We start from the raw sequence: 23,508 nt of genomic DNA, 5'->3' as shown, positions 1-23,508 counted from the left end.
TAGTGTTTAACTGTAGTTTTTATTATTCAATCAAGAGTTTGTTATTTTAAAATAGTGCTGGTATGTACTATTTACTCAGAAACAGAAAAGAGATGAAGATTTCTGTTTGTATGAGGAAAATGATTTTAGCACCGTAACTAAAATCCATGGCTGTTCCACACAGGACTGTTGAGAGCAATTAACTTCAGTTGGGGGAACAGTGTGCAGTCTCTTACTGCTTGAGGTATGACACATTCTAACAAGACGATGTAATGCTGGAAGCTGTCATTTTCCCTATGGGATCCGGTAAGCCATGTTTATTAAGATAGTAAATAAGGGCTTCACAAGGGCTTATTAAGACTGTAGACTTTTTCTGGGCTAAATCGATTCATTATTACACATATTTAGCCTTGAGGAATCATTTAATCTGGGTATTTTGATAAGATTATATCGGCAGGCACTGTTTTAGACACCTTATTCTTTAGGGACTTTCCCTAATCATTGTCAGAGCCTCATTTTCGCGCCGGTATGGCGCACTTGTTTTTGAGAACAATGGCATGCAGCTGCATGTGTGTGGAGCTCTGATACATAGAAAAGCCTTTCTGAAGGCATCATTTGGTATCGTATTCCCCTTTGGGCTTGGTTGGGTCTCAGCAAAGCAGATTCCAGGGACTGTAAAGGGGTTAAATATAAAAACGGCTCCGGTTCCGTTATTTTAAGGGTTAAAGCTTCCAAATTTGGCGTGCAATACTTTTAAGGCTTTAAGACACTGTGGTGAAATTTTGGTGAATTTTGAACAATTCCTTCATACTTTTTCGCAATTGCAGTAATAGTGTGTTTAGTTTAAAATTTAAAGTGACAGTAACGGTTTTATTTTAAAACGTTTTTTGTGCTTTGTTATCAAGTTTATGCCTGTTTAACATGTCTGAACTACCAGATAGATTGTGTTCTGACTGTGGGGAAACCAAGGTTCCTTCTCATTTAACTATATGTATTTTATGTCATAAAAAAATTTAGTAAAAATGATGCCCAAGATGATTCCTCAAGTGAGGGGAGTAAGCATGGTACTGCATCATCCCCTCCTTCGTCTACACTAGTCTTGCCCATACAGGAGGCCCCTAGTACATCTAGTGCGCCAATACTCCTTACTATGCAACATTTAACGGCTGTAATGGATAATTCTATCAAAAACATTTTAGCCAATATGCCCACTTATCAGCGAAAGCGCGACTGCTCTGTTTTAGAAAATTCTGTAGAGCATGAGAACGCTGATGATATGGTTTCTGAAGGGCCCCTACACCAGTCTGAGGGGGCCAGGGAGGTTTTGTCTGAGGGAGAAATTTCAGATTTAGGAAACATTTCTCAACAAGCTGAACCTGATGTGATTACTTTTAAATTTAAGTTGGAACATCTCCGCGCTCTGCTTAAGGAGGTGTTATCCAATTTGGATGATTGTGATTATCTGGTCATTCCAGAATCACTATGTAGAATGGAAAAGTTCTTAGAGGCCCCGGGGCCCCCCGAAGCTTTTCCTATATCCAAGCGGGTGGCGTACATTGTTAGTAAAGAATGGGACAGGCCCGGTATACCTTTAGTACCTCCCCCCATATTTATAAAATTGTTTTCCTATAGTCGACCCCAGAAAGGACTGATGGCAGACAGTCCCCAAGGTCGAGGGGGCGGTTTCTACTCTACACAAGCGCGCCACTATACCCATAGAAGATAATTGTGCTTTCCAAGATCCTATGGATAAAAAATTAGAAGGTCTGCTAAAGATGTTTGTTCAGCAAGGTTCCCTTCTACAACCAATTGCATGCATTGTCCCTGTCACTGCAGCCGCGTGTTTCTAGTTTGATGAGCTAGGAAAGGCGATTATTAGTAATTCTTCTTCTTATGAGGAGATTATGGACAGAATTCGTGCTCTTAAATTGGCTAATTCTTTCACCCTAGACGCCATCTTGCAATTGGCTAGGTTAGCGGCGAAAAAATTCTGGGTTTGCTATTGTGGCGCAGAGCGCTTTGGTTAAAATCTTGGGCAGCGGATGCGTCTTCCAAGAACAAATTGCTTGACATTCCTTTCAAGGGGAAAACACTCTTTGGCCCTGACTTGAAAGAGATTATCTCTGATATCACTGGGGGCAAGGGCCACGCCCTTCCTCAGGATAGGTCTTTTCAAGACCAAAAATAAACCTAAGTTTCGTCCCTTTCGCAGAAACGGATCAGCCCCAAGGGCTACGTCCTCTAAGCAGGAAGGTAATACTTCTCAAGCCAATCCAGCCTGGAGACCTATGCAAGGCTGGAACAAAGGAAAGCAGGCCAGGAAACCTGCCACTGCTACCAAGACAGCATGAAATGCGGGCCCCTGATCCGGGACCGGATCTGGTGGGGGGCAGTCTCTCTCTCTTCGCTCAGGCTGGGGCAAGAGATGTTCTGGATCCTTGGGCGCTAGAAATAGTCTCCCAAGGTTATTCTCTGGAGTTCAAGGGGCTTCCTCCAAGGGGGAGGTTCCACAGGTCTCGGTTGTCTTCAGACCACATAAGAAGACAAACATTCTTACATTGGGTAGAAGACCTGCTAAAAATGGGAGTGATTCATCCTGTTCCATTAGGAGAACAAGGGATGGGGTTCTACTCCAATCTGTTCATAGTTCCCAAAAAAGAGGGAACGTTCAGACCAATCTTAGATCTCAAGATCTTGAACAAGTTTCTCTAGGTTCCATCGTTCAAGATGGAAACCATTCGAACACTTCTTCCTTCCATCCAGGAAGGTCAATTCATGACCAAGGTGGATTTCAAGGATGCGTATCTACATATTCCTATCCACAAGGAACATCATCGGTTCCTAAGGTTTGCATTCCTGGACAAGCATTTCCAGTTTGTGGCGTTTTCTTTCGGATTAGCCACTGCTCCTAGGATTTTCTCATAGGTACTAGGGTCCCTTCTGGCGGTGCTAAGACCAAGGGGCATTGCTGTAGTACCTTACTTGGACGACATTCTGATTCGAGCGTCGTCCCTTCCTCAAGTAAAGGCTCACACGGACATTGTCCTGGCCTTTCTCAGATCTCACGGATGGAAAGTGAACGTGGAAAAGAGTTCTCTATCTCCGTCAACGAGGGTTCCCTTCTTGGGAACTATAATAGACTCCTTAGAAATGAGGATTTTTCTGACAGAAGCCAGAAAAACAAAACTTCTAGACTCTTGTCGGATACTTCATTCCGTTCCTCTTCCTTCCATAGCGCAGTGCATGGAAGTGATAGGTTTGATGGTAGCGGCAATGGACATAGTTCCTTTTGTGCGCATTCATCTAAGACCATTACAACTGTTCATGCTCAGTCAGTGGAATGGGGACTATTCAGACTTGTCTCCGAAGATACAAGTAAATCAGAGGACCAGAGACTCATTCCGTTGGTGGCTGTCCCTGGACAACCTGTCACAAGGGATGACCTTCCGCAGACCAAAGTGGGTCATTGTCACGACCGACGCCAGTCTGATGGGCTGGGGCGCGGTCTGGGGATCCCTGAAAGCTCAGGGTCTTTGGTCTCGGGTAGAATCTCTTCTACCGATAAATATTCTGGAACTGAGAGCGATATTCAATGCTCTCAAAGCTTGGCCTCAGCTAGAACAAGGAGTTCCCTAGCGATGGAAGAAGTGACCAAAATCATTCTATGGGCGGAGTCTCACTCCTGCCACCTGTCTGCTATCCACATCCCAGGAGTGGAAAATTGGGAAGCGGATTTTCTGAGTCGTCAGACATTGCATCCGGGGGAGTGGGACCTCCATCCGGAAATCTTTGCCCAAGTCACTCAACCGTGGGGCATTCCAGACATGGATCTGATGGCCTCTCGTCAGAACTTCAGAGTTCCTTACTACGGGTACAGATCCAGGGATCCCAAGGCGGCTCTAGTGGATGCACTAGTAGCACCTTGGACCTTCAAACTAGCTTATGTGTTCCCGCCGTTTCCTCTCATCCCCAGGCTGGTAGCCAGGATCAATCAGGAGAGGGCGTCGGTGATTTTGATAGCTCCTGCGTGGCCACGCAGGACTTGGTATGCAGATCTGGTGAATATGTCATCGGCTCCACCATGGAAGCTACCTTTGAGATGAGACCTTCTTGTTCTAGGTCCGTTCGACCCACTCCAGCTGACTGCTTGGAGATTGAACGCTTGATCTTATCAAAGCGAGGGTTCTCTGATTCTGTTATTAATACTCTTGTTCAGGCCTGAAAGCCTGTAACCAGAAAAATTACCACATAATTTGGTATATCTGTTGGTGTGAATCTGCAGGATTCCCTTGGGACAAGGTTAAGATTCCTAAGAGTCTATCCTTCCTTCGAGAAGGATTGGAAAAAGGATTATCTGCAAGTTCCTTGATGGGACAGATTTCTGCCTTGTCTGTGTTACTTCACAAAAAGCTGGCAGCTGTGCCAGATGTTCTAGCCTTTGTTCAGGCTCTGGTTAGAATCAAGCCTGTTTACAAAATTTTGACTCCTCCTTGGAGTCTCAACCTAGTTCTTTCAGTTCTTCAGGGGGTTCCGTTTGAACCCTTACATTCCGTTGATATTAAGTTATTATCTTGGAAAGTTTTGTTTTTGGTTGCAATTTCTTCTGCTAGAAGAGTTTCAGAATTATCTGCTCTGCAGTGTTCTTCTCCTTATCTGGTGTTCCATGCAGATAAGGTGGTTTTGCGTACTAAACCTGGTTTTCTTCCAAAAGTTGTTTCTAACAAAAACATTAACCAGGAGATAGTTGTGCCTTCTTTGTGTCCTAATCCAGTTTCAAAGAAGGAACGTTTGTTGCACAACTTGGATGTAGTTCGTGCTCTCAAATTTTACTTAGCAGCTACTAAGGATTTCAGACAAACTTTGTCTTTGTTTGTTGTTTATTCTGGTAAACGGAGAGGTCAAAAAGCAACTTCTACCTCTCTCTCCTTCTGGATTAAAAGCATTATCCGATTGGCTTATGAGACTGCCGGACGGCAGCCTCCTGAAAGAATCACAGCTCACTCCACTAGGGCTGTGGCTTCCACATGGGCCTTCAAGAACGAGGCTTCTGTTGATCAGATATGTAAGGCAGCGACTTGGTCTTCACTGCACACTTTTTCTAAATTTTACAAATTTGATACTTTTGCTTCTTCTGAGGCTATTTTTGGGAGAAAGGTTTTGCAAGCCGTGGTGCCTTCCATTTAGGTGACCTGATTTGCTCCCTCCCTTCATCCGTGTCCTAAAGCTTTGGTATTGGTTCCCACAAGTAAGGATGACACCGTGGACCGGACACACCTATGTTGGAGAAAACAGAATTTATGTTTACCTGATAAATTACTTTCTCCAACGGTGTGTCTGGTCCACGGCCCGCCCTGGTTTTTTTAATCAGGTCTGATAATTTATTTTCTTTAACTACAGTCACCACGGTAACATATGGTTTCTCCTATGCAAATATTCCTCCTTAACGTCGGTCGAATGACTGGGGTAGGCGGAGCCTAGGAGGGATCATGTGACCAGCTTTGCTGGGCTCTTTGCCATTTCCTGTTGGGGAAGAGAATATCCCACAAGTAAGGATGACACCGTGGACCGGACACACCGTTGGAGAAAGTAATTTATCAGGTAAACATAAATTCTGTTTTCATGTCCCTTTAACATCCCTTTAAGCATTTTATTTCTCTATTAAAAAACAAACTAAGCAGCTGTTTATGCATTGTAATATGTATTTATCTATTTAACCCCTTAATGACTGAGGACGTGCAGGGTACGTCCTCAGAAAAAAGGCAGTTAACGCCTGAGGACGTACCCTGCACGTCCTCGGTGTGGAAAGCAGCTGGAAGCGATCCTGCTCGCTTCCAGCTGCTTTCCGGTTATTGCAGTGATGCCTCGATATGGAGGCATCCTGCAATAACCTTCTACGGCCATCCGATGCAGAGAGAGCCACTCTGTGGCCCTCTCTGCACCGGACATCGATGGCCGGTATCGTTGGTGGGTGGGAGCCGGTGTGGGAGGTGGGTGGCGGCCATCGATGGCCCTGGTCATGTGGAGGGGGGCGGGATCGTGGGCGGGGGAGTCCGGGGGCGCGCGCGGGCGCGCGCACGTGCACGAGGGGGCGGGGACGGGCGCGTGCACTGGGAGGGAGCGGGTGGGAACCGCTACACTACAGAAAAATGTGTCCCAAAACAAAATAAAAGTGGGACTTAGAATGTAAAAAAAAACCTTAGGAGTCATTTAGGTGGTGGGGGTTGGTCCGTGGGGGACCGTGGGGTGCCCTGCAAAAAAAATAAAAAAAAATAAAAAAATAAACATTTGTTTGTGTGCAAACTGGGTACTGGCAGACAGCTGCCAGTACCCAAGATGGCCCCCAATAAGGCAGAGGGGGAGGCTTAGAGAGCTGTTTTGGGGGGATCAGGGAGGTTGGGGGCTAAGGGGGGATCCTAAACACAGCATATGTAAATATGCTTTTTTTTTTCTTTTAGAAAAAAACAAAAAAAAACTTTTATTTTAGTACTGGCAGACTTTCTGCCAGTACTTAAGATGGCGGGGACAATTGTGGGGTGGGGGAGGGAAGGGAGCTGTTTGGGAGGGATCAGGGGGTGGGATGTGTCAGGTGGGAGGCTGATATCTACACTAAAGCTAAAATTAACCCTGCAAGCTCCCTACAAACTACCTAATTAACCCCTTCACTGCTAGCCATAATACACGTGTGATGCGCAGCAGCATTTAGCGACTTTCTAATTACCAAAAAGCAACGCCAAAGTCATATATGTCTGCTATTTCTGAACAAAGGACATCCCAGAGAAGCATTTACAACCATTTGTGCCATAATTGCACAAGCTGTTTGTAAATAATTTCAGTGAGAAACCTAAAATTGTGAAAAAATTAACGTTTTTTTTTTATTTGATCGCATTTGGCGGTGAAATGGTGGCATGAAATATACCAAAATGGGCCTAGATCAATACTTGGGGTTGTCTACTACACTACACTAAAGCTAAAATTAACCCTAGAAGCTCCCTACATGCTCCCTAATTAACCCCTTCACTGCTGGGCATAATACACGTATTGTGCGCAGTGGCATTTAGCAGCCTTCTAATTACCAAAAAGCAAAGCCAAAGCCATATATGTCTGCTATTTCTGAACAAAGGGTATCCCAGAGAAGCATTTACAACCATTTATGCTATAATTACATAAGTTGTTTGTAAATAATTTCAGTGAGAAACCTAAAGTTTGTGAAAAAAATTGTGAAAAAGTGAACAATTTTCTTTATTTGATCGCATTTGGCGGTGAAATGGTGGCATGAAATATACCAAAATGGGCCTAGATCAATACTTTGGGATGTCTTCTAAAAAAAAATATATACATGTCAATGGATATTCAGGGATTCCTGAAAGATATTAGTGTTCCAATGTAACTAGCGCTAATTTTGAAAAAAAGTGGTTTTGAAATAGCAAAGTGCTACTTGTATTTATGGCCCTATAACTTGCAAAAAAAGCAAAGAACATGTAAACATTGGGTATTTCTAAACTCAGGACAAAATTTAGAAACTATTTAGCATGGGTGTTTTTTGGTGGTTGTAGATGTGTAACAGATTTTGGGGGTCAAAGTTAGAAAAAGTGTGTTTTTTTCCATTTTTTCCTCATATTTTATAATTTTTTTTATAGTAAATTATAAGATATGATGAAAATAATGGTATCTTTAGAAAGTCCATTTAATGGCGATAAAAACGGTATATAATATGTGTGGGTACAGTAAATGAGTAAGAGGAAAATTACAGCTAAACACAAACACCTCAAAAATGTAAAAATAGCCTTGGTCCCAAACGGACAGAAAATGGAAAAGTGCTGCGGTCATTAAGGGGTTAAATGGATTTTACCTTTTTTTTTTTTTTTTTTTTTTTTAAACTTAATTTGTGCAGTGTCTTTTTTTTTTTTTTTTTTTACTTCCTGTCAGAGCCCTACAAGGAGGAAGAGGCCTTTGCGGGGAGTTTTCTTAGCCTGATGGCATAAATCACCTAGGATAGTGAATAGACTGAGTTCTAGGCATGAGCAAATCTGACTCCCTGTATAGTAAAATGGCTTAGAGTGACTGACAAAATAAAAATAGGAACAGGAGCAATACTACATGTAGCTAACAGCCAGACCGGCCAAGTGAACAAGGCTAGCAGCAGGTAGCTGGTGGAATTGAGACTCCTGTATTGTTAAATGGAACAAGTAGTGTTGAAGAGTAACTAGATTCTGGACACAGTTACACTTTAAGGAGAACCTTGCCTGACAGTTTAACTAAGAGGGAAGAGATTCCGGAAAGTGATATTGGAAGAGAATATACTCCGTAACATTCTGATGTATTTGAAAGAGTGGCAGTTAAAGGGACAGTCTAGACCCACTACTTATTGTTACATACCAGACTAGCATCTTGCAACTGCTCCCGCATCTAAGCTTGTAAGAAGTACATGAAACTTTTAAATTGTTTGCAGCCGAAAATGTCTTTCCAGCTCAGACTTGTCCTCTTGTCCATTTAGCTATTTTCTTGTATGACAGTTTAGCGGTGCATGTTTAATATTTTTCAGTTTGCTATTTCAAATTGCACATGCACAAATCGGCGTAAGTGCAAGGAGGAAAACTTATTCACAAGTCAATCGTGATTGGAGAAACTAACATACTAAATAGTACACAGCAATATCAAGTTAAAAGGATGTTACACAGTAAATTTATGCTAAACAGACTTAAAGGGACATTATACACTTTCTTTGCATAAATGTTTTGTAGATCTATTTAGATAGCCCATAAAGGTTTTTTTTAAAAAAAAAAAAAGTATAGTTGTGTTTAAATAACATTGCGCTGATTTTCAGTCTTCTAACCAAGCCCCAAAGTTTTAGAAAAATAGCCAGATACCTACTCCCAGCTTGCTCCTGTTTTTGTAGTCTTTTCATATGCAAAAGTGGGAGGGGGAGTGTCTTATTTCCCACTTGCAGTGGGCTTTCCAGCTACCTTTTCAACAGAGCTAATCTGAGGGCTTCCAAGTAAGTTTTTTTTTTTTTTAAACAGTTTTATACTTGATTTTTATATAAGTATCTGCTTCTTATTCTTTATGGTAGTGTTTATTACATGCAGTTATATGAAAATTGGTGTGTACTGTCCCTTTAATGATGTATTCAAAGCAAAGATTAGCGTTATCTGTATTTTTGTCTATTGAAATAGTGTAAATTCACACCATGTTTTGAACTAGTTTTCTTTTTATTGGTTTGTGCAAACAAAACTGTGTAATCCCTTTTTAGATTATCCTATGTTACACACAGCATTGCTTGGAATTTTTTTTTTTTTTTACGTTTTCTGTCCGATTGTCTTCAGCAGGGGGAATGGGTAAGAGGCATCTTAAGTTCAGACATGACACCCACTACATTATAGATTCTTAGTGGAATTTAGAAAAGTTTGTTACAAGGAAATTCTGGTCAAAATTTGAAAAGCATGTAGATTAATTATATATTTGAATAGAAACATTTAAAATATACTATATTAGCAAAAATGCTTCTAGTAAGGTATTCAGTGGTTTAGTGCTGACCTTTTTTCTCTGCACGTACATATGAAACATAACTAGATATTCTCAGTACACCAGCATTAAGTGTCTTACATCTAATTATACATTTATTTATTTTTTGGTAGCTTATAATGTTATTATAGTTAAATCTTTATATATTATTTCTTTCATGTAATTAGCAAGAGTCCATGAGCTAGTGACGTATGGGATATACATTCCTACCAGGAGGGGCAAAGTTTCCCAAACCTTAAAATGCCTATAAATACACCCCTCACCACACCCACAATTCAGTTTTACAAACTTTGCCTCCGATGGAGGTGGTGAAGTAAGTTTGTGCTAGATTCTACGTTATGCGCTCCGCAGCAAGTTGGAGCCCGGTTTTCCTCTCAGCGTGCAGTGAATGTCAGAGGGATGTGAGGAGAGTATTGCCTATTTGAATGCAGTGATCTCCTTCTATGGGGTCTATTTCATAGGTTCTCTGTTATCGGTCGTAGAGATTCATCTCTTACCTCCCTTTTCAGATCGACGATATACTCTTATATATACCATTACCTCTGCTAATACCAGTTTCAGTACTGGTTTGGCTTTCTACAAACATGTAGATGAGTGTCCTGGGGTAAGTAAATCTTATTTTCTGTGACACTCTAAGCTATGGTTGGGCACTTTGTTTATAAAGTTCTAAATATATGTATTCAAACATTTATTTGCCTTCACTCAGAATGTTCAACTTTCCTTATTTTTCAGACAGTCCGTTTCATATTTGGGATAATGCATTTGAATTAATCATTTTTTTTCTTACCTTCAAAAATTTGTCTCTTTTTTCCCTGTGGGCTGTTAGGCTCGCGGGGGCTGAAAATGCTTCATTTTATTGCGTCATTCTTGGCGCGGACTTTTTTGGCGCAAAAATTCATACGTGTCGCCGGAAGTTGCGTCATTTTTTGACGTTATTTTGCGCCAAAAATGTTGGCGTTCCGGATGTGGCGTCATTTTTGGCGCCAAAAGCATTTAGGCGCCAAATAATGTGGGCGTCTTATTTGGCGCTAAAAAATAAGGGCGTCTCTTTTGTCTCCATTATTTAAGTCTTATTTTTTCATTGCTTCTGGTTGCTAGAAGCTTGTTCTTTGGCATTTTTTCCCATTCCTGAAACTGTCATTTAAGGAATTTGATCAATTTTGCTTTATATGTTGTTTTTTCTCTTACATATTGCAAGATGTATCACGTTGCATCTGAGTCAGAAGATACTACAGGAAAATCGCTGTCTAGTGCTGGAGCTACCAAGCTAAGTGTATCTGCTATAATTTTTGGTATCTGTTTCTCCAGCTGTTTGTATTGCATGTCATGACAAACTTATTAATGCAGATAAAATTTCCTTTAGTACTGTTACATTACCTGTTGCTGTTCCGTCAACATCTAATTTTCAGAGTGTTCCTGATAAACATAAGAGATTTTATTTTTTAAATCCATTAAGAAGGCTATGTCTGTTATTTCTCCTTCTAGTTTACATAAAAGTCTTTTAAAACTTCTCTTTTTTCAGATGAATTTTTAAATGAACATCATCATTCTGATACTGATAATGATTCTTCTGGTTCAGAGGTTTCTGTCTCAGAGGTTGATGCTGATAAATCTTTGTATTTGTTCAAGATGGAATTTATTCGTTCTTTATTTAAAGAAGTATTAATTGCATTAGAAATAGAGGATTCTGGTCCTCTTGATACTAAATCTAAACGTTTAAATAAGGTTTTTAAATCTCCTGTAGTTATTCCAGAAGTGTTTAGTCTCCCTGATGCTATTTCTGAAGTAATTTCCAGGGAATGGAATAATTTGGGTAATTCTTTTACTCCTAAACGTTTAAGCAATTATATCCTGTGCCATCTGACAGATTAGAGTTTTTTTGGGACAAAATCCCTAAGGTTATGGGGCTGTCTCTACTCCTGCTAAATGTGCTACTATTCCTACGGCAGATAGTACTTCATTTAAGGATCCTTTAGATAGGAAAATTGAATCCTTTCTAAGAAAAGCTTACTTATGTTCAGGTAATCTTCTTAGACCTGCTATATTTTTAGCGGATGTTGCTGCAGCTTCAACTTTTTGGTTAGAAGCTTTAGCGCAACAAGTAACAGATCATAATTTTATAGCATTATTATTATTCATAACATGCTAATAATTTTATTGGTGATACCATCTTTTGATATCATTAGAGTTGATGTCAGGTATATGTCTCTAGCTATTTTAGCTAGAAAAGCTTTATGGATTAAACTTGGAATGCTGATATGTCTTCTAAGTCAACTTTGCTTTCCCTTTCTTTCCAGGGTAATAAATTATTATCAACTTTTTCTGGAAGGAAGGGAACTTTTTTACCAAAGGATAAAAAATCTAAGGTACATTTAGGTCTAATCATTTTCGTTCCTTTCCTCACAATAAGGAACAAAAGCCTGATCCTTCATCCTCAGGAGCGGTATCAGTTTGGAAACTATTTCCAGTTTGGAATATATCCAAGCCTTATAGAAAACCTATAGCCAGCTCCTAAGTACCCATGAAGGTGCGGACCTTATTCCAGCTCAGCTGGTATGGGGCAGATTACGTTTTCTTCAAAGAAATTTTGATCAATTCCGTTCTCAATTTCTGGTTTCAGAACATTGTTTCAGAAAGGTACAGAATTGGCTTCAGTTAAGGCCTCCTGCTAAGAGATTTTTTTCTTTCCCGTGTCCCAGTTAACACAGCAAAGGCTCAGCATTTCTGAAATGTGTTTCAGATCTAGAGTTGGCTGGAGTAATTATGCCAGTTCCAGTTCTGGAACAGGGGCTGGGGTTTTATTTTATCTCTTCATTGTACCAAAGAAGGTCAATTCCTTCAGACCAGTTCCGGATCTATCAATATTGAATCGTTATGTAAGGATACCAACATTCAAGATGGTTACTGTAGGACTATCCTGCCTTTTGTTTAGCAAGGGTATTATATGTCTACAATAGATTTACAGGATGTGTATCTGCATATTCCGATTCATCCAGATCACTTTTAGTGTCTGAGATTCTCTTTTTAGACAAGAATTACCAGTTTTGTGGCTCTACCGTTTGGCCTAGCCTCAGTTCCAAGAATTTTTTTCAAAGGTTCTCGGTGCCCTTCTTTCTGTAATCAGAGAACAGGGTTTTGGTTTTTCCTTATTGGACGATATCTGGGTACTTGCTCAGTCTTCTCATTTCCGAAGAATCTCATACGAATCGACTTGTGGTGTTTCTTCAAGTTCATGGTTGGAGGATCAATTTACCAATCAGTTCATTGATTCCTCAGACAAGGGTAACCTTTTTAGGTTTCTAGATAGATTCAGTGTCTATGACTCTGTCCTTGTCAGACAAGAGAAGTTTAACATTGATATCAGCTTGTTAAAACCTTCAGTCACAATCATTCCCTTTGGTAGCCTTATGCATGGAAATTTTAGGTCTTAGGACTGCCGCATCAGATGCGATCTCCTTTGCTCGTTTTCACATGCAACCTCTTCAGCTCTGTATGCTGAACCAATGGTGCAGGGATTACTCAAAGATATCTCAATTAATATCTTTAAACCGATTATACGACACTCTCTGACATGGTGGACAGTTCACCATCGTTCAGGTCGGAAGAACAAAGAAGCCCCCTGAACTAGACTATAATCTCAACAGATGCAAGTCTTACAGGTTGGGGAGCTGTGTGGGGGTATCTGACGGCACAAGGGGTTTGGGAATCTCAGGAGGTGAGATTTCCGATCAATATTTTGGAACTCCGTGCAATTTTCAGAGCTCTTCAGTCTTGGCCTCTTCTGAAGAGAGAGTTGTTCATTTGTTTTCAGATAGACAATGTCACAACTGTGGCATACATCAATCATCAAGGAGGGACTCACAGTCCTCTGGCTATGAAAGAAGTATCTCAAATTTTGGTTTGGGCGGAATCCAGCTCCTGTCTAATCTCTGCGGTTCATATCCCAGGTATGGACAATTGGAAAGCGGATTATCTCAGTCGCCAAACGTTGCACCTGGGCGAATGGTCTTCACCCAGAGGTATTTCCTCAGATTGTTCAAATGTGGGAACTCCCAGAAATAGATCTGATGGCTTCTCATCTAAACAAGAAACTTCCCTGGTATCTGTCCGGTTCCCGGGATCCTCGGGCGGAGGCAGTGGATGCATTATCTCTTCCTTACAAGTGTCATCCTGCCTATATCTTTCCGCCTCTAGTTCTTCTTCCAAGGGTATTCTCCAATATTCTAAAGGAATGCTCGTTTGTCCTGCTGGTAGCTCCAGCATGGCCTCACAGGTTTTGGTATGCGGATCTTGTCCGGATGGCCTCTTGCCAGCTGTGGACTCTTCCGTTAAGACCAGTCTTTCTGTCTCAAGGTTCTTTTTTCCATCAGGATCTCAAAACCTTAATTTTAAGGTGTGGAGTTTGAACGCTTGATTCTTGGTCAAAGAGGTTTCTCTGACTCTGTGATTGATACTATGTGACAGGCTCGTAAATCTGTATCTAGAGAGATATATTATAGAGTCTGGAAGACTTATATTTCTTCAGGATGGTTTAGATAAAGGTTTGTCCGCAAGTTTCTTGAAAGACAAATCTCTGCTCTTTCTGTTCTTTTTCACAGGATTGCTAATCTTCCTGATATTCATTGTTTTGTACAACTTTTGGTTCGTATAAAACTTGTCATTAAGTCAATTTCTCCTCCTTGGAGTTTGAATTTGGTTCTGGGGGCTCTTCAAGCTCCTCCTTTTGAACCCATGCATTCTTTGGTCGTTATATTACTTTCTTGGAAAGTTTTGTTTCTTTTGGCCATCTCTTCTGCCAGAAGAGTCTCTGAATTATCTACTCTTTTTTGTGAGTCTCCTTTTCTGATTTTGCATCAGGATAAGGCGGTGCTGCGAACTTCTTTTGAATGTTTTACCTAAGGTTGTGAATTCTAACAACATTAGTAGAGAAATTGTGGTTCCTTCATTATGTCCTAATCCTATGAATTCTAAGGAGAACTCATTGCATTCTTTGGATGCTGTTAGAGCTTTGTAATATTATGTTGAAGCTACTAAGTCTTTCCGAAAGACTTCTAGTCTATTTGTCATCTTTTCCGGTTCTAGAAAAGACCAGAAAGCTTCTGCATTTCTTTGGCATCTTGGTTGAAATTTTTATTTCATCATGCCTATGTTGAGTCAGGTAACACTCCGCCTCAAAGGATTACAGCTCATTCTACTAAGTTAGTTTCTACTTCCTGGGCGTTTAAGAATGAAGCTTCGGTTGATCAGATTTGCAAAACAGCAACTTGGTCCTCTTTGCATACTTTTACTAAATTCTACCATTTTGATGTGTTTTCTTCTTCTGAAGCAGTTTTTGGTAGAAACGTACTTCAGGCAGTGGTTTCAGTTTGAATCTTCTGCTTATGTTTTTTCATTAAAATTTTATTCTGGGTGTGGATTATTTTCAGCAGGAATTGGCTGTCTTTATTTTATCCCTCCCTCTCTAGTGACTCTTGTGTGGAAAGATCCACATCTTGGGTAATCATTATCCCATACGTCACTAGCTCATGGACTCTTGCTAATTACATGAAAGAAAACATAATTTATGTAAGAACTTACCTGATAAATTCATTTCTTTCATATTAGCAAGAGTCCATGAGGCCCGCCCTTTTTTGTGGTGGTTTTGATTTTTTTGTATAAAGCACAATTATTCCAATTCCTTATTTTATATGCTTTCGCACTTTTTTCTTATCACCCCACTTCTTGGCTATTCGTTAAACTGAATTGTGGGTGTGGTGAGGGGTGTATTTATAGGCATTTTAAGGTTTGGGAAACTTTGCCCCTCCTGGTAGGAATGTATATCCCATACGTCACTAGCTAGCTCATGGACTCTTGCTAATATGAAAGAAATGAATTTATCAGGTAAGTTCTTACATAAATTATGTTACTTGTTAAAAAGTAAAAATGCAACATTTGCATTTTGGTAATGGTTATACACATTGCAGGTCTTTATGCTGCTATGCCCAGAGACATTCTATTGGTTGTTGGTAATGAAATCATTGAAGCCCCAATGGCTTGGAGAGCTCGGTTCTTTGAATACAGAGCTTATCGATCTCTTATTAAAGACTATTTCCGCCGTGGGGCAAAGTGGACCACTGCACCAAAACCAACAATGGCTGATGAACTTTATGACCAGGTAAAGCAATGCTACATTTACATGCCTTTACTATTGATATATATTTATATTTGTGCCTTGCTACCTATGAGTACAGTTTATATTATACATATAAAATCATGGGAGAAAATCTATTTAGAACCTTTAGTGTGTGTAATTGCTCTTAAGTTTATTTTGTATATGAAATTAGCTGGTAGTGTTTGAGAGCACAACACAGTTGAGCTTGCTGGGAAATCAGCTTCTCATGTTGCTGCTTTCTGTACACAATGCTTCCTTACTCATCAAATCCCAATACTTGGAGATGAAAAAATCTGTTCATCAGAAGTAAAGTTGTAATATAAAACAATGTTGTATTAGTAAGAATAAAATACAAGTGAAAATTTAGCAGATATCATCCAGGATCAATGATCTAGTGCCTAACTCAAACAAACCAAATACTGGAAATTAACATTGTATTACTTATCTGTCCTATCCCATGCAGAGTAATTTATTTTGCTTGCTATGTTTGCACAGCTTTTCTATAGCCTATACTTTTAAGGGACCCCAATGAAAAAAAATATTCATTATTCAAAGCACACTATCTTAAAACTTTACAATTTACTTAAAGGGACAGTCTAATAAAATTAAACTCATGAGTTAGATGTGGCTTAGTAGCTTTATAACCTATTTTAAGCATCTACATTTCTACATGTTAAACATTATTATAATAAACTTTGTGTGAAGCTGCGTAATGGGTAGTAAAGGCATTATCTATCAATTTAAACACTAACAATTTTGGTATTTGGAAACAAATTAAACAGGAAAAACTGTCCCTGTTTTTTTTTTGTTTTTTTTAAAAAAAGCTAACCATTTCTTTTCAGGCTCTAAGTTTCACTTTCTCCAAAAGTTAGCATTAAAATCGTTTAAATGCTGGTTTATTTTTTATTTTAGATGAATATACATTAAATTAATACTTTGAAATCTTACTATATTTGTGCTTAATCTTTTATGTGCCAAACCTTTTTTTCCCTAATTTTCTGTAATAAATGGTTTGTCATTAAATATCAAATGTGAACTTTTATGAATGCAGCACTTATTGCTAATTATCTTTTCAGGAATATCCTATTCGTACTGTAGAGGACAGACATAAACTTGCTGCTATGGGGAAATTTGTTACTACAGAATTTGAGCCCTGTTTTGATGCTGCGGACTTCATGAGAGCTGGAAGAGATATCTTTGCACAGAGGAGCCAGGTAGATAAACATTTATTATTCATGAACTTAACTAAATCTGTCTTCAAGCTTTTGCTATTAAAGGGATATTAAAGTCAAAATTGAATTCATGATTCAGTGACGGCATGCAGTTTAAAAAGTCTAAATTTCACTTAAGTATGCCATGCTTTGTTGAAAAGCATAGTTAGATAGCTTAGTGCACTTCTGGCAGCTAGCTGGGGATTGGACTACTCGCATGCCTGTTACCGACTTACCTCATGTATTCATCTAGGCCCCAGTAGTGCATTGCTGCTCTTGAAATAAAGATTTATTATTGCAATATCCCTCGTGTATAACACAATTTATGCTAAACACTAGGTGACAGTTGCTTCAAAAATCTATTTTTTTCTTTCTTTGCATTCATGGTTCACTGATTTCTTTTAGGTTACAAACTTCCTTGGTATTGAATGGATGCGCAGGCATCTGGCCCCAGAGTACAAAGTGCATATCATTTCATTCAAGGATCCAAATCCAATGCACATTGATGCCACATTTAATATTATTGGACCTGGACTTGTGCTTTCAAACCCAGATCGTCCTTGTCACCAGGTAAATATCTAAGTTGCGTTAGAAGACAATTGTCCTGTTTACAAGCTTTGGTAGGTTAAAGGGACACTGTACCCAAAAATTTTCTTTCGTGATTCAGATTGAGCGTGAAATTTTAAGCAACTTTCTAATTTACTCCTATTATCAAATTTTCTTCATTCTCTTGGTATCTATATTTGAAATGTAAGTTTAGATGCCAGCCCATTTTTGGTGAACAACCTGGGTTGTCCTTGCTGATTGGTGGATAAATTCATCCACCAATAAAAAGTGCTGTCCAGGGTACTGAAACCAAAAAAAAGCTTTTTCGCCTTTTTCAAATAATGATAGCAGAGAACAAATAAATTGATAATAGGAGTAAATTAGAAAGTTGCTTAAAATTGCATGCTCCTTTCTGAATTAAAAAAGAAAAAAAATTGGGTTCAGTGTCCCTTTAAAATACTTTGAGCATAGTACTCCTGAAAGGACTGGTTACATGCACCTTTTTAATGCTGATTTTTCCAATTGTCACTTGAAGTAAAATGTAAATCTAATTTCTCAGGGCTTTTGATTGCTTAAAGGTGTCAAGTCCCAAACCACAGTAGATGCATGAAATTAACCCTGTAAATGTCTCTTCTGATGTTGCAAAGGCGCTAAATTGTCTGTCGCTTTCCTGTGGCCTCCACATGTGCTCCTAAAGTATCAATTGTGAACTGAGCAAGTTTGCAACCTATCAAATATAGCAGTGCACATTTTACGTGCACTAAAATACACTAGGCAAATGTCTTGTGCTTTCAAAATAAAGCATTGTTGCTTTTTTGGAATTGCACTAATACTATGGGACCTGTTGCACATAGTATAGTAACACGATGGGTAGACGTTAGGTAAGTCACTATTTTCTATGTTTTTAGATTGAGATGTTTAAGAAAGCTGGCTGGACTGTGGTTACACCCCCAACTCCAATTATCCCGGATGGTATGTATATCATTTAAGAACTTGTATTGCAAACTGCAAAACCCTAATGTGTTATAGAAAGATAAAATATAAATAAAAACTACATTTTGAAGGCAAAATAACATTCTAAAGTTAATGTCTAGTCAGTGGTTAACTAGGTCTCTGTAGAGAATCCATGTGTAATGGAAAGAGCATAATATAGCCTAGTAAAAGCATTGCCACAATGGGGTGACGAGAGCAGAGAATGAGCAAACTCTCTAGATGAGGTGTGTAACAAGGAAAGTTACAAATAAAAAGAACACTAAGTCAGAGGAACACTAGAAGCAAGTCAGTCTACAGTTCAGATACAACATGCAATTTTAACTTTCCAATTTATTTCTATTATGTACTTCTCTTGGTATCCTTTGTTAAAGTATACGTAGGTTTAGGAGTAGGAATGCACCATTGGGAACCAGCTGGTGACTGCTACATACACACGTCTCTTGTCCTGGCTCACCAAATGTTTGCTCCAGAGCAACAACTGGATGCTACATGAACCGATTTTATAATTGCGCTATTGTTTTAAATAACGCATTGAAGGTGGTTTATATTTTTTGCACTTTTATGTAACTTTTTAAATGTTAGGGAGAAAAGATGGTGTCAAAATATATTGGTTGGAAAAGAGAGCATTGCCTTATGGTTTGTTTGTTTTAGATAGTGAGCTATACTTTTAACAAACAAAAAACAGTGTGAGTATATACCCCCTTTACCCCCACCCCAATTTGTGAATTTAGCTACCAGGGAAAGTAAAATGGGAACTGGAAAGCAGTTACAAAGCCTCTTACTAGACCATATTATATTTATTTTAACTGGTTTATAATCTATAGGGCTTTATTTAATGAATAACTATAGTGATGTTCAATCTTAGATCATCCCCTGTGGATGTCTTCAAAATGGCTTTCTATGAACGTCTTGATGTTGGATGAGAAACGTGTGATGGTGGATGCCAATGAGACTACAATCCATAAAATGTTTGAGAAACTTGGTAAGCATGGCCTTGACCAGTATTGACAAAACTATTTGAGGCATGTAATATACCACTGTAATGTAAAATAAAAGCATGCTTTGTAAATCACTGATCTTTTATACATTATCTGTTCAGTGGCCATCAAGTCACTCAGGTTGATCGCATAAGGCTGATATTTAATTTATGTATAGCCCATATGTTGAGAGATTAGATAGGACGTGATTTTAGTTAAAATTTTCTATCTGAATCATGAAAGTAATTGGGACTACACTGTCCCTTTTTTTTTTTTTTTTTTTAAACCGCTTTCCAATTACTTTTTTTTATCAAATTTGTGTGTTCTCTTGGTATTTGAACGCTAACAGTTGGATACAAGGTAATCAGAGGTAAAAAGTATATTGATATAACAGTGTTGGCTATGCAAAACTGGGGAATGAAGGGATTATCTTTTTAAACAATAAAAATTCTGTAGTGGACTGTCCTTTTTTTAATCCTGAAGGGATACATGAAATATATTACTGAATTTGTCAGACTAGATGGAACTTCCTATGTGCATCTTATGGACAGATGTAATAAAAGCTGAATTTTTAATTTTGTATTTAAAGTGAGTTTAAACTTTGATATATGAGCCTGGTTTTTAAAAATACTATTAAACAGGCACTTTCATTCATCAGTTTCAAAAGCAGCCGTTTTGATTAAAAATTTAGAGGATCTCCGGGTGGGGGAAGCCTGCTCTGGCTGTAAAAAAAGGTAAGTTTTTAATCTAAACAGCTGCTTTCTAAACTTTGAAAGTGACTTCGTTTTTAATAGGATTAGTACTTAAAAAAAAAAAACAGGGTTTCATTCATCAGTTTACCTTCACTTTAATGAATACCAATTTAAATGCACTTGTTCTGTTCCTAAACTCTTGTCAATCTCACTTTTTTATATTTTTTATATATAGATATAGATATATATATTTTTTTTTAAATCCCTTAATTTGACAAGGTGATCTCTTCATACTTATTTATATTGGGTTTTCTTTACAGGCATCTCCACCATCAAAGTGAGTATTCGCCATGCGAATTCATTAGGAGGTGGATTCCACTGTTGGACATGCGATGTTCGTCGCCGTGGAACCCTGCAGTCCTATTTCAGCTAAACTAGGCTGGAAAAGTGTTACGTTTTCAGTGATGAAATATGTAAACAAAGCTTGTGGGTTTTTTGTTTTAATGAAAATTACATTTTTCTGTTCAAGTGGGGTTATAAAGCATGTGAATTTACATGTTTAAACTCTCTGGCGTAGGTTAATTTAAGGCAATACTTTTTTACTCTTTAAAGTAATGCTATTCTAATTGAGTTAAAAATAATGTAATCTCCCCTTTTCCATTAATCAAACACTGGATATTTTTTTCGACTGCAGGCAATTGAGGAAGACTGCTCATTTTATACATCTACCTCTGTCTTATCACAAAGGCAACATTTAATATATTTTTTACTTGACTCATCTGTACTGTTTACACTTCTGCACACTGGTTTTATACTGGAAATTCCTTATGTATTACACATTTATCTGTTAAGTATTTTTTCCCCCCATTTGCACATACAACTATTTTTTTATTTTTTTGTAAACTTTTCATATGAAATACATTCTGATTTTTACCATAAAACACTTGTATAAAGTATTGCAAGCCCCTCCTGCTTTTGTGAGAAAAATGGGTAGCAATGCAAAAATCAAAAGAACACTAAGGAAATATTTTTATATTAAACTACTTCTAAGATAACAAATCAGTGGTAGACGGGTATTATGGCAAATGTTATCTGGCTCTCATGAGTTCGTAATGTATTCCAAGATGGAACTCGCAAACCTGTTCAGGAGAAGCACATTTTTGTTTCTGGTGGGGAGACAATTTAAGAGAAACTTGCTCCATAGTAGTATTCATAAGGAACTATTTGCTTTGTAATATTTTTATGCAAATAAAATATTTTCATTGTAGCATTTTTGTCTTTTGTTAAACTCAGGTTTAATGGATATTTCCCATTCACTGTCTTTATCCAGAATCTCTGCGATTAACAGTGACATTTGCTGTATTGGCAATACCCGTATTGCTATCTCTTGATTTGTGCACTGTCAAACTCCCCAATTAAGCATTTATAACTCCAATTAATAGCAAGATATTGCTTTCTAGGGAGTCTACTATATAACAGTATATAATGCATTGCAATGTCTTGCAAATGTGTAAATAGTGGTCTTGATTTTATACTTGTACAAGAAGTGTAAAACTTGGCATATCAGGTTATTTTTTAATCCAACCACAATAGTCTAACTGCAACTTTTCCAACTCCTAAGGGAACTTTCACCTGTCTGAAATTGGTACCAAATGACATGTCTCTATCAAACTAAAGCAAACCTATTTATTGTTGCAGTTGGTTTTCTGCAGATTGGTTTCTTCTGATCTATATATTTTTTTTAGATATATTTTTAAAGCTATTAGCTAAACTGTACAAAGCCGCAGATAGGGCAAAGACTGGGAAGGCACCCTGTTCTAGGCGGAATATACAGTAGAAAACAATTGATCAGTGGTTCCAATATTTTTGGGAGGGACGATCTGAGTGCTTGTATTTCTTTTGTGCTGAAAAAGAGTGGAGGATGAAGCTAATTGCAGTGGAGGGCTTGTAGGGCTGGTAAAGATTGTCATGGATTTTGTGGTGGGAAAATGTTTTTGCTGTTTAGTGAACCTATATAATAAAGGTGCTAGAGTTAACACAATACAATGAAGAATTACTTCATCTACACTGCTTTGCAGCTGGTGTTAGGGCTTCACACCAGAACATGTTTTGCGTTATCGTGGGCCTTACTACAGATGGTAAATAACAAAGCAAGAGGTATGCTAGAACAAAACTGTCTCCAGCCCCCCTCCAGTTTGTGGTTTACTACTCTAATCTCGGGATAACTCCTGCTGCCTCTGATACGTTAAGTTTTTGCGCTGTTTTTGAGCAAGTTAAGGGTTCCACAAACAGGCTAACCATCATATAGTAAGGCACTTGCCAAAAACAGTTAAATAATTAATGAATATTATTGGTAACCTCAGTTAAAATTTATCAACAGCCAATACTAGAAAGCTATTCCCTCATTCTAAATTCCACAATTCTAATTTAGATAATGGAGGATGAATACATATCTGGCTTAAGGAAGACACAGTACAACCATACTGCTGTCACACTATGGGTATCGTTTGCTATTTTGCATAGACTAGGGCCCTTGTTTTAGAGAACGGGATGAGAGCAGGTAAAATAACAATGTTTACTAAGCAGCTGATTATTTCACCTGCTCCAGTTCAGTCAGATACTCAAAATGTGGCATCAGGACCGGTTTGAAAACAAGTGTTTTTTTTTTTCAATTTTAATTTATTATTCAACATATAAATTTCCAACAATTTGATTACGCCCATGCAAGGCAACAAAAAGAAGAGATAAAAGAAATGAACATCGACATAGCTTTTTTGCAGCTTTGCTTATCTTCAATAAACAACTTAAGTTATACATAGGTAAATTAACAATTGTTAACAGGGTGATACTACAGAAATACATACATAAAAATCAATAATAATGTGATCAGCCCCTTAGCCCATCCAAATTAAGCATACAGTACTCCTGCACACAATTTTATACTGCTGACTTCTTTATCCCCTCTAATAACCTCGAATCATGAGCACATAGCCTTTTATAGGGCCCTTTATTTCTCAGGATGACTTTGGGCTGTGTCCCCGCCCCTCAACCCCCAACTACCAAGGAAGAGAAAAAAAAGTGGCGAGGGAGTCTACCACACCCCTAGTAATACTAATTCCGAATTTCTAAAAGGAAAGATCATATAATCAATTTCGGTTAATGTGAAGATTTTAATGAATAAAGACCACTTCGTAAAAAACGTTTTAATGTCCTCTTCATCATTCATGTTGGTATCTATCTGTTCTAATATGCACTGTTTTTTTAAGGCAGTTTTTAACCTCATTAACCGAAGGGGTTGCCGACGTTTTCCATTTTTTAAAAATTAAGTATCTAGCTGCTATAATTACCATATTGATTAATTTATGTTGGGAATGTAGCTTCTCCCTATCTTTCTTTAGAAATACCCCATAACTCAAGGATAGATCCAGAGGGCAAAT

General features: G+C 38.4%; 1 protein-coding gene across 1 annotated transcript in view; it reads left to right on the top strand.

Moving 5' to 3' along the window:
• Positions 1-21,338, top strand: part of GATM (glycine amidinotransferase) — a 39,040-nt gene extending 17,702 nt beyond the window's left edge. The window contains exons 4-9 of the mRNA XM_053717433.1: positions 15,465-15,655; positions 16,729-16,866; positions 17,269-17,433; positions 18,318-18,381; positions 19,268-19,384; positions 20,392-21,338. Coding sequence (XP_053573408.1) covers positions 15,465-15,655; positions 16,729-16,866; positions 17,269-17,433; positions 18,318-18,381; positions 19,268-19,384; positions 20,392-20,504 — 788 coding nt within the window. The 3' untranslated portion in view covers positions 20,505-21,338. The remainder of the gene's footprint in view (positions 1-15,464; positions 15,656-16,728; positions 16,867-17,268; positions 17,434-18,317; positions 18,382-19,267; positions 19,385-20,391) is intronic.
• The last annotated feature ends 2,170 nt before the right edge of the window (positions 21,339-23,508 follow it).

Source organism: Bombina bombina, chromosome 6 (assembly GCF_027579735.1).
Source record: "Bombina bombina isolate aBomBom1 chromosome 6, aBomBom1.pri, whole genome shotgun sequence".
Classification (NCBI taxonomy): domain Eukaryota; kingdom Metazoa; phylum Chordata; class Amphibia; order Anura; family Bombinatoridae; genus Bombina; species Bombina bombina.
The sequence above is the reverse complement of the archived record's forward strand: the minus strand, read 5'-3'. Positions and strand labels throughout refer to the sequence as shown.